An 11,504-nucleotide genomic window follows, 5' to 3' on the forward strand; every position below is an offset into this window, starting at 1 on the left:
GAGGTGATCTGGATAATTTTTTACGTTAGGCCCAATCCTGACAAGAGCTTCACGTAATAGTGTAATCCGATCACTCAACTGTGAAAATGAACCTTTAACCGAAAAAAAACTGTGAAATTCAACCTACTCACAAAACAAAAACGAAAAGACAGATCATCATTTTGAAATTCAAATATCATTTTCTCTTAAAAATAGGATGATAAACTCTTCACTATTCAAAGTTGCTATTCTAAAAAAAAAACTTTTCAAAGTCACTAGTTTGATTTAAGAGACCGTCACCGTTGTCACGTATAATTGCATTTGTACAATCAACTGTTGAAGAGAAAGATTGCACATCTATAAAAGTGAAACAAAATACAACTAATAAGTACTGAGATTTTTTTAGAGATTTAAAATCAAGATCTCAAATATGGTTAAGTTGAAACAATATCGGTATATTAGTGATTCACCGGTTATGTTTATGGTTGTTTAACTCTTACCATTTAATAAACATATAAAAAAACCCTAAAATTTTAAATATAAGGACTTTGAACTGGATATTTTAGTGAATGATTATGAGTCTTCAAGAAAACCCTTAAAATTCATGTCAACACCCAAACAAATTCAAGGGCAATTCCAAAGGGTTTCTAGCTTATATATATATATATATATATATATATATATATATATATATATCACATCAATGGTCTTCCATAACACAACAAATCCTCCAATAAATTTGTTTTTCACAACATTACATTTGCACCAGTTATCCCAATTGAAGCACAACTTTCTTTTCATCAGTGTAAGTATCATTGACTGAGAAAACAACATAACCATTCCCAAAATTTCTTAAGTACTCAAAGTTTTAATACTCAATCGTGTTGATATTTATTTTAACCATTAGATTTTCACTTTTAATATCGTCAATAGTTATTATATTGCGAACACACTCTAGTATCAATACTTCAAACACGTAAGACGTTGCCTAATTATTCCTTCAAACAAAAAATAATAACCACAGCTCACTAAGACATTTAGGCAAGTTGGGCTGTCAGACAGAACATAAACCTTGTTGCATAAATTATCAACGTAAAATATAATTATTTCCAAATTCGTGTGTAACGTCTTCAAGAGTTCAAGGCCTTCTGAATCGTGTGCCTTTCTGTCCTTTTTTGGCACCAGTTATTCCTACATAGAAATCGAGATGAATGACCTGCTTACGGTAATTGGGTTTTGATTCAATTCACTCAAGTTTCTACCTTTTTGACTGTGATGGTTGATTCAATTCTGTTTTCCTAACTGAAGGTCAGTGTGTTCTGATCTGGGTTGTTTGCTTTGCTTGAATAAAAGGTTTTATGCTGGTTGGTTTGATTTGATGCTCTTTTTAGTGGTGGTGGTGATTTTATACGAATTTTTCTTGATGATTTCTATGTAAAGTTCATGGTTTTAGTGAGTACATGATGTAATTTAAGACAAATTTTGTACTGGATGCTGTAAAGATCGCAATCAATTGAGTTGCAGTGACACTTTACCCTCCAGTTGATGAGGTGACTGTTTGAAAGGGAAAGTGTAAAAGACAAAAACAGAGTTCTGAGTTTTCAAACTTTCAATTTAAGGGTGGGTTTGTTATAATTTCTTTTTGTATGCAGGATTTTAATTCAGTCAAGTATTATAGACATCGAACCCATGTTCATGTGAAAATTTGAATAAGAAGAAATCAGTTTGAGTTGAATAGATTGCTGAGTTTGTAATTATTTTGCATTTTCCTTTCCCAAATTGGTTATCAGTGTGCTGTAATCAGTGGTTAACTTGTGTAAAACTTCTCTGGCTTTAGGACTCGTTTGTCAGTGAGGCAAGAGCTCAGCCTTCCGGAACAAATGATATCGAAATGGGAGTTCCTCGTAGCATGTCTGATGCTGGAATGGATAGTTTCAATAAGCAGGTTTTTCCTCAACACAAATCTATCATCCTTTGCGTTGCATACTACAGAATTATCAATCATTTGGGATCATTGGATTCTATCATTGTTTTTTCTCTGGAGAATACATGAAAGAAGAAATGTCTAATAAAATGCATACATCAGTTTTTTCTCTTTGCATTCTGGGTTTTATGGGGTGAAGGGTTTGCTTTTTGTCGATTCTTTTTTCATTTAAGTTTGTACCTTCTCTTTTTTTGGATAATGTAGATTCAAGAGGTGGAGAAACAGGTGGAAAAGCTCTCCGGGCTTCTTAAAAAACTTAAGGTACATGTCTGTTTTACAATAGCCATGAATTACTTTGTATTGATATACATATCTGGAATCAGGATCTGCGATCAAGTTTCATTGGCTTTTGATTTGTATTGACTATTGGCATGTCTATGTTATATCTGAATTTTCATCTTCATGTTAGAACCTGTGATGTCTTGTTAACTTGTAGTACTCTCATCTCCACAACTCCACCACACATTTTGACAGACACATTGTGTATCCATTACCACTTGTTGTCTACAAACACAGTCCGCCTAGCTGATATGCTACTCTTGGATAAATTTTTTGTTGACAGTTGAATGTGTTTGTATGCATAAGAACGGTAAGTATAAACTAATTGTGAACACATTTTTAGGATGCAAATGAGGAGTCGAAGTCTGTTACAAAAGCATCTGCCATGAAAGGTATAAACCATCTCTCTTTTTTTAGAATAAAGGTATAACCATCTCGGACTCTGCCATATTTTGAAAAGCTTCAACCTAAAACGGAAGTTTCTGCATACATAGCCGGCGATTTGGAACTTAAAGTACTATCTTTAACTGTTTTATGATTCATTGTGTTCTCTGTTGATTGATATCTACACTCTGTTTGCAGTTTTTCCTGGTCTCTTTTATTTATGTTTTTACTTATTTACCTCTAGTCATAGTTTTACACTCATAGTAGTCCAAGAGACTGAGACAGTTACCTTATTTCAGCAATTAAGAAGCGGATGGAAAAAGATATTGATGAAGTGGGAAAGATTGCCCGTGGTGTCAAAGGCAAACTAGAAGCAATAAGCAAAGATGTAATACGCTAATAACTCTGCCTTGATCAACCACCTTTTTCAGATTACTTGGTAGTTTCTCTGTTATTTACTGACTCCCATTATGCTTCTCTAGAACTTAGCCAACCGACAAAAGCCTGGGTGTGAGAAGGGAACAGGTGTCGACAGATCAAGGATGAACATGACAAAGTTTGTATACAGTAACTTATGTTATATATTATACTGCACTTAAATCCTTATATTAGATTAATAGCTATTAATCTGATGTAATGTATCTTTATTCTATGGCAGTTCCTTGACGAAAAAGTTTAGGGAGATAATGATCGAGTTTCAGGTATATGTACTCTGCACACTCACTTTTACCTCTGACTCGGTTAATTTCACTATTTTCTTATCAATGTTTTATATATACTTTTAGACCCTTAGACAAAGAATCCAAGATGAATATCGTGAGGTTGTGGAGAGAAGAGTCATCACAGGTTTTTGCCTTTTCAACATAGTCATACTAAGATACTTGTTATAGCAATATCCTCACAATTACTTATGGTTGGTCATATGTTTTCCCATTGATGGTCAAACAGTAACGGGAACTAGACCGGATGAAGAGGTGAACCCAATTCTTAATCATAGAGTTCAGCCCTTTCATGTTTTGAGTGTGTTTCTAACCTGTCAATTTTTACACCTTTTCAGACAATTGACAATCTAATAGAAACTGGAAATAGTGAGCAAATATTCCAGAAGGCAGTCCAAGAACAGGGACGAGGACAGGTATATTCTATTAATGTAGTACATAATTTAATCTTTGTTGTGTTTTCCCCCTTGAAAACTTTCGATTAAAAATGAGACTACATCACATACTCTGATGTCAGGTACTAAATACTTTGGAAGAAATTCAAGAGAGGCATGACACTGTTAAGGAGATTGAGAAAAAGCTTCTTGACTTGCATCAGGTTTGATCACTGTGCATCAAGTCATATAGGTTTTGAGTACCTGTAGGTTGTAGTGAACACGTCTGATATGGTGTAGTGATAAATTTTCAGATCTACCTCGATATGGCTGTCTTGGTTGATGCTCAAGGAGAAATTTTAGATAACATTGAAACTCAGGTTTGATTCTAATTTTGCATCATGTTTTCATATCTGTGTACTGCATGTGTGATTGTGTATCACTTTGCATCTGTGTTAATGGAGATCGTGTTCAGGTTTCGAATACAGTTGATTATATGCAATCTGGGACCACTCAACTGCAAAATGCAAAGAAACTCCAGAAGAATTCCAGAAAATGGATGTGCATTGCCATCATCATTCTTTTAATTATAGTAGCTGTTGTAGTTGTTGGTGTCCTCAAACCATGGAAAAGCAGCTAGGGTTGTCTGAGTCTACCCTAATCTTTTCACCATGTAATATAGGACCATTACTGAGTTGGTTGGGGATTTATATTCACATATGTGAGGATTGAAGAGTGTGTCGTAGTAATTAGTTATTGATTCGTTCTTCTTCTTCCCTTTTGGCTTTTGAGTGATTCATTTTTGTGTGTGTATTCTTGTGAAAGTTTGGTATATTGATGGTGCCGCACATTTGGGAGTAAATTATAGTATGTGTATAGTTGTCCTAACAGGGATGGCATTAGTTCGTACCATTTCAGTTTCCTTGACAATTTGAGTCTTCAATATCAAACTTAATTTTTTTTAGTAACCTTGTCACAGTTAGAAAACACGATGATACAAGCACGTCTCACTTGGTGATTAATGTTCTCCATTTTTACATATAATTTTTTATTATTATGTTCTAATATGTGATACAAAATGGAATCAGTTCTGGTAATTTTCTTACTTATTTTTGTAAAAATGTTCAGCTTTAAATGGGTTTTTATGTTGAGAACAAAAGGTAGAACATCATTAGATTTTTCTTACAACATGGTGCTGGATTTTATTCAAACCACCCTAATTTATGAACAAAAATGCCTCAATTTTTCTTCGAGGTAACGTTTGGTATAAAAAAATACCGTCTTCTTCTACATAGATCTTAAATGCAGCAATACTTGAGAGTATATGTCGCATGAATCGAAATGAGATCATACGTAAGGGAAAGGTGCATGTAATGAGATTATACAGTGCATTAGGCATGTAGTCATGTTTTCAAATACTTTCATTTTTGTAGTGAAGAAATAGCTAGGCTCAATCAAAAGGTATGTAACACCAAAATGTAGATTAAGATGCACACGGTAATCTAGTAATAGATCTATTTTTTTCTTTTTGATTTTTTTTTTCTGAGAAGCTAGTAATAGTCATAGTATATATATGATGGTTGTTCTCATTTTTCCCTTTCTTTTGTGTTGTGGAGAAATAGGCTCTCAATTACAAGGTGATGTAGATTATGATACAATGCATATCTAGTGTTGAAGTCATAGTACAGTAACCAGTTATCGCATTGATCTGTTACGCTTTATGTACTAGTATTCTACTTAGAAATTGTTAAAAAGTCTTTTTTGTCTTTGCCACTTGAAATTGGAATCATAAATCAATTTTGGATAGGACCTACTTAGAGTTGGTAAAGTTTTTCAGTTAGCATTTACTTAGGTTGATCATATATCATATATTATGGTAATATGGATTTTAACACCCCCATTGTGAAGTGTAAATTACGGCATTTAGATAATTGTAAGAAAATTTTGACACACCATATCATCACAAAATTTCGAAAAGTTTACAACATTGGTCGATCAAATTTCGAGGATTAATTTACAATCATTTTTCCTTTCAAAGTTAAGTTTTTTTTTTTTTTTTGGGAATGTGGTAGTTGGTTATTCACATGTTGGGTTTTGGGTCATTGCTTTTTCTCTAGCTGCTTTGATTTTCTATTTCTTTCTTGCATCAACAAGCCTATTTTTTTCATTCGCACTTGATATGAACAGTGAGTGAGAAACCTAACCAACAATGCTAGCTACAATTTTGAAAAAGACTCATCTTAGTAAGTTGTATTAATACTTGTTTCTTAATTTGCAGGTGACAAATGCAGTAGATCATGTACAATCAGGGACAGATGCTCTAACAACTGCAAAGAGCTTGCAAAAGAAGTCAAGAAAATGCATGATCATTTCCATGATCTTGCTCTTGATCATTGCACTCATTATTGTGCTATCCATTCTGAAGCCATGGAAGAAATAAGAACCACTCCAGGCTAGCTTAACAGTCATCCACACAGTGTAATACTTGTACAACTATACCCATATTAATAACAAGGTACTGCACTTTTCTCTTCATTTATTTTATTCTTTATCGAGGGATTGAAAGCTTTTGAATTCTATCTATAATACCACATCCAGAAACATTGCAGGAGAGTATGTTTGCCTCCAATATTTTTAATCCATGATATACTAGTTTGGATGATGTAGAAAAGAAAAAAAAAATAGAAATCAAATGATACAAATTCATACTTAAGGAAACATATCCCATTACAATACACACAAACAAGAGCACTAGGTAGCAAATACAAAAAAGATATACCCAGGATGTTCCAATTTTCACCTATTATATGATTGCAAATTGCAACACATTATTCTAATTATCCCCAAATCCCACAATATATGAGCTGGGTTTAATGTCCTTAGAACCCCTGAGGACCATTCTCTTACATCCTAGCCTTTGCCATCACAACATTGCCCTCACTCAGATCAGTAGCTCCTGGCCTAGTCCATGATTCCTTGAATTGCTCTTCAGTGACTCCTGTAAAACAAACAACAATAAACAATTGTAGTAAGAGGCATGTACATGCTGTGGACTGTTGGCTGAAGTATGAGGTGACAGACTTTAGTGTATGATTGTATGTGGAACACAGAAAGTGAGTCAAGAACCATAAGCTAGGTAGTAATCTCTTTCCTAGAGAACAAGAAATTAGAGAAAGATGACTTGCCTTTTCCCATAGCTGCAGTTGAAGAAATGCCTCCCTGGACAGTCTTGAGGTACCTATCATAGAAATTAGCACCGGACCATTTCTGATGTGCAAGCGTGTCGACTCCATTGTTCCTCTCCTCCCTCTGGATCCTCTCCACATAAGCCAGCATTCCCCTCTTCGCGTAGTCCCTCGCGAAAGTATCAATCACGAGTGCATCAGCATGGAAACCAGCCAGTGTTATGAACTGCCAGCAGTATCCCAACTTGGCTATCCTTGGAATGAAGTCCATCATTTGTTGATCAGTCATTCCAGAAGCATCCCAATTGAAAGAGGGCGAGAGGTTATAGGCCAGCATCTGCTCTGGTTTCATGTTCTTTACCCCCTGAGCGAATTTCGTGCACTCAACCATATCGGGGCTGGCCGTCTCCATCCAGATAATATCAGCATGATCGGCAAAAGCCCAGCCTCGGACAATTGCAGCCTCCACGGACCCTTTGAACCTGTAAAACCCTTCTCTGGTTCTAGGCAAGTCCCAGTCCCAGAACAAGTTGTTAAGCCCCAACCTCTCAGCAATCTGGCGGCCTTGCTCGTTGGACAAACACTTTTCATGACTAGCATGGTTCGCCCATTCGCTCAATCTCCTCCTCTTCTCATGTTCACCAACGTTCATTGCATTGATCGCATCCGTCACGCACTCATTAAATGTCTTCAGCTGTGCCATTGAAGTCCAGCCATCCTCAAGTGCTTGAAGCTCAGCTCCTGTTTTCCCAGCAGCCATCGCCTCAGCCAAAAGAGTAGCCAAATTTCTCCCCTTTAGGTTAGGATTCGTTGCCCCTAAAATGAACTGATGATCCCTGGTGTCCACATTGGTCTGGATCAAATTAGCTCCAACGGCATCAGTTCTGGCCACCAAAACCGTCTCGGTTCCCATCACATCGAACTGCAGCCTCGCCGCGACGAGCCTGTTAATGTGTTCACTCACCGCAACAAGCACTTTCCCAGCCATGTGTCCACATTTTTTGGTCACGGAGGACTGGTCCTCAATGTGAACACCAGCTGCACCACGCTCCACAAAGAGCTTGCAGAGCTTCACGGTTGCCGTGGTTCCACCAAAACCGGTGTCCCCATCAGCAATGATAGGCTTCAAGTAATCAACATAAGGAGTTCTAGCCCTCTCTTCCCTGCTCATGCTCATCCTCGCTTCCTTTTGCTTGCGGTCATGGTATTGTTGAGCAAAGAACAAGTGCTCCACCTTGTTTGGGACAGTGTCGTAGGGGTAGTCGGCTAGGTCAGGACCCGGTTCGTTGGTGCTGGTGTGTGTTGACGAGCATTGCCAACCGGAGACATAGATTGTGTCCAAGTGCTTGGCCATCATGGTGACTTGGACCGGGTCCAGAGCACCGAAGGTTCTTGAGGATGTGCCGTTGGCTTGGTGAGTCTTAAGAGTTCTCCAGAGCTTTTTGGCCATTTCGTTTGAGCCATAGCTCTGCCTGAGGCTTCCTCTTAGTGCCACAACGTCTTTGGCCGAGTATGGTCGTTTTGTTAGCCTGAACCTCTCGGACCCCCACCATGCCTGCACCTCCGCAACCTCCGCTTCGAACCTTCCTTCTTCTTCCATTATCTGTGTTAATTAGTAAATTCATGTCAGCAGGGTGGTTCTTCAAAAACAATATCAAGTGCATAATAATCATATTAAGACACGCAGATAAGCAGATTCATCATTCAAGTTTTAGGAGGCTTTGTAGGTAATCAAATAATCCATATACATACATGAAGCTCTTGAGCAGTACTAATTCTGGAAGTGAACAATTTGCCTAATAGATATGAATACGGACATACGGTGGTGTTTCGTCTATTAGAACTCGAGAGCACTTAGAACCCAATTATCTTCGAAATAGTGAAGGTAACAATATGTACATGCACCGACGTATAAGTTTTGATGAACAAATATGGTGAGCAAGCATTCGAATATGTGCTAATTAACCCACCGGCCGACAGTAATAAAACTACATTAACCCTGAATAGACTTTGAAACTGAAACATGAGATAAAAGTACTCTAACTGAACTGAAAACTAGGCAAACCGGAATTGCTTGAGGTTAGAGGCAAAGAAACATCGAAAGAAATTGAACTGAACAAGAAACTTGGAAGAGAGCTGAAAATGATGAAGCATAGGGTTTAATTACCATCGAAGGCACCGAGTAGGATGCAGCCATGGCAAAAACTTGGTTTTGTATCAAAGGATTTTGCTAAAGGACTAGAGAGAAGTTCATGGTGAGAAACCTCCTCGAAGTCCTTGTATTTATAGCACCATGGTCACGACTGAGCAGGATAACAATTCCTGTGAAATTTTCAAAAACCTGTGGTTTCTGAATATTATTGATTATTTACTTGTAATAAATCTTGTTCAGCGTTGCAACTTATCTTTTGTAGAAAAAATGCGGAACTTGTCCACTGGGAGCTGCATTTGCAGGCACGTAGGGTGATGCATGGCACTTGGATTCACCATGTTTAATTGTCTTCTTCTTTTCCGATTTGAGATGATGTCATGTCACCATGCTATATTTGCATATAACTGATTCTGTTTTCCATTTTCAAGCTTTTATTATTATTCTGATTACTTGAGTGTCTCAGTTGTGACTAGCGAAGCAAGTCGGTAGGCCGTGCCGATCGCGATCTTGATCACCCGATTTTCATCAGTATGCTTTCTGGGTTTGCAAATGGGCACGATTGATGACCAATAAAGAAAACTGCTATGACTGAATCCAGGAAATAATAGGTATACATGGTTCAGTTTACTTGAATCTATCTGAAATGTTTCTTAGCTGCTACCTAGCTAGACTTAATCACAACGATGAATTAAATTAACCAGATTAGGGTTGTTTCTATATATATTTGGTTGTTTTCTTCTTCTGGGAAATGAGTTTTAATTTCTCTCCAAGTGGCCACAAATGTTGGTGACACGGCTGTGACACATGTAGATAAACGTAATTGGTATGATCTTACATGTCAGTGCAGTTTTTAGGCATATGGTGATATGGATATATAGCAGAAGAAATTTCGGTTTTGTCTTCTGCAACAGATTGTAGTAGTTTTCTTTGTACACAACTCTGAAGTCGTTCTAAATAATCTGCAGGGCTTCTAATGGTGATGGTTATAACTTATATGAGTTGTAGTAGTTGTAGTCATAAAAAAAAAAAGAGTTGTAGTATTAGTACGTACGTAATAGTATTACTGGGAATGATAATGAAAGGTTTGGAAGTTTGGACTCCCAAGGAGGTGAGGTGAAGGAGGATAGACCTATCTTCGATTCTATATCCAAACTAGTTGAGCTAGCAGTCTTATCCCCTCATGCATGCATGTAAATCTCTCTTGATAACTTAGCCAGTTTGCCTTGTTCAGTATATTGAATTTCCAATTAGCCTAGCTATATACTGATGTAGACGTAAGAAAATTGTATTTTCCTCTTGCATCATTTGTGCACGATAATGCAACACTTGCGCACTGGCTAGCTAGTTACTTGAGTGATGAAAATACTGCCGACGCATACACAACTAAATGACTACTAGAAATTGATTGGAAATTTGGAATATCTGCATACATATACACACACGCGCGAACACGTACATATATATAGTTAGGTAATTTCATACATCTTGTGGAAAATATTATCGTCAAACGGTCGATCTGGTTTGCTAATAATGCCTGCAGAATATCAATGCACGTAGGTGAAAATTAGCAGAAATGATTGCCCTATTGGTTTGAACTTCGTGTTATTGTATGAACAATTTGCCAATGCAACATAACATAAGAAATCACGTCGACATAATTACTTAGGCAGTGTGAAAGGCCAAAACGACACTCTAAAAACGACACTCTGCATGGGCATATAAGTTAATTTGCTCGTACTTTTCTCGGTTATTAAACTTGTTCATCAGATCATATAACCTCTTGAATTTAATGATTACTAACTGATATATGAAATAGTTTTGAAGCAAATAAATACCCAGTGCCGTCTGTGCCGATGGATTGATTGAACAAACCGGCCAGTAATATAACAAAGACCATTATTTTACAAGCTTCTTATGGAACTAGTAGTACACACGTATGCATGCATGGGATATAATAGTTTTGAGAATTATATATAGCATTTGCGGTAGATTCCAGACGAGGTTATTGGTTTCTCATCGATGTGTATAGAAAAAAGATTAGGATAACTTAACGGACGTCATGAACATGGAGTGATACATGCATTCGCACCGTCATCATCCAGATAAACTTAATAATGGTTCGATCCACTAGCTACCCGCCGGGGATTGGTGACAAATAGTGATGAATAATTGCTGGGTGAGAGTGTGAGACTCAAGTTGGGGTGGTGGTCCTCAATTGCTGCTGCTGCTGTTGCGACTAATCCTAGCAGGCAGCTAGGATTGGGTTTTGAGCACTTCGAGGCAAAAACAAAAAAGAAGACCCTAGCATGTTATCCGCACATATCTTTCGAGTCCTCATCATGCATTTCCTCTTGCATGTTTCCCCGATTGTTGCTTGCAAATGAAATTCACTTCAGTCTGCAGGAAATGAGGTTAATTACTTTCATATGAGGTGATGATAGACCGGCT

General features: G+C 37.3%; 2 protein-coding genes across 4 annotated transcripts; one reads left to right on the top strand and one right to left on the bottom strand.

Annotated features, from left to right (window-relative positions):
• The first annotated feature begins 1,025 nt into the window (after positions 1–1,025).
• Positions 1,026–6,194, top strand: LOC126798291 (syntaxin-132-like). 3 transcript variants are annotated; one of them, XM_050525213.1, is made up of 14 exons: positions 1,031–1,204; positions 1,433–1,599; positions 1,817–1,924; positions 2,168–2,224; positions 2,586–2,634; positions 2,926–3,014; positions 3,109–3,182; positions 3,285–3,327; positions 3,412–3,472; positions 3,575–3,600; positions 3,684–3,761; positions 3,863–3,943; positions 4,034–4,099; positions 4,195–4,607. In XM_050525213.1, exons 3-14 carry the CDS (start codon positions 1,871–1,873, stop codon positions 4,357–4,359), a joined length of 843 nt encoding a protein of 280 aa, XP_050381170.1. In that variant the 5' UTR covers positions 1,031–1,204; positions 1,433–1,599; positions 1,817–1,870; the 3' UTR covers positions 4,360–4,607. The 3 variants fall into 3 exon arrangements, with proteins under 3 accessions (XP_050381169.1, XP_050381168.1, XP_050381170.1); XM_050525212.1 differs by lacking the exons at positions 1,433–1,599; positions 4,195–4,607 and adding an exon at positions 5,998–6,194 and having other exon boundaries at positions 1,026–1,204; XM_050525211.1 differs by lacking the exon at positions 1,433–1,599 and having other exon boundaries at positions 1,029–1,204.
• Positions 6,195–6,622: 428 nt separating this feature from the next.
• LOC126799947 (isocitrate lyase) lies at positions 6,623–9,101 on the bottom strand. The gene is made up of 3 exons (XM_050527209.1): positions 9,072–9,101; positions 6,905–8,507; positions 6,623–6,717 (listed from the first exon to the last, which is right to left on the bottom strand). Exons 1-3 carry the CDS (start codon positions 9,099–9,101, stop codon positions 6,623–6,625), a joined length of 1,728 nt encoding a protein of 575 aa, XP_050383166.1.
• Positions 9,102–11,504: the final 2,403 nt, after the last annotated feature.

This window comes from Argentina anserina, chromosome 6 (assembly GCF_933775445.1).
Source record: "Argentina anserina chromosome 6, drPotAnse1.1, whole genome shotgun sequence".
NCBI classification, from domain to species: Eukaryota; Viridiplantae; Streptophyta; class Magnoliopsida; order Rosales; family Rosaceae; genus Argentina; species Argentina anserina.

What these genes read in the sequence shown, in the direction of transcription:
- LOC126799947 (XM_050527209.1), bottom strand. Translation starts at nt 9,101, where the DNA reads ATGGCTGCATCCTACTCGGTGCCTTCGATG. An exon ending in CCTACTCGGTGCCTTCGATG is followed by an intron (nt 8,508 to 9,071) that starts GTAATTAAACCC and finishes TAATTAACACAG; the next exon opens with ATAATGGAAGAAGAAGGAAG. An exon ending in AACTGCAGCTATGGGAAAAG is followed by an intron (nt 6,718 to 6,904) that starts GCAAGTCATCTT and finishes TTTGTTTTACAG; the next exon opens with GAGTCACTGAAGAGCAATTC.
- LOC126798291 (XM_050525211.1), top strand. An exon ending in TCAAGGATGAACATGACAAA is followed by an intron (nt 3,183 to 3,284) that starts GTTTGTATACAG and finishes ATTCTATGGCAG; the next exon opens with TTCCTTGACGAAAAAGTTTA. An exon ending in GAACTAGACCGGATGAAGAG is followed by an intron (nt 3,601 to 3,683) that starts GTGAACCCAATT and finishes ACACCTTTTCAG; the next exon opens with ACAATTGACAATCTAATAGA.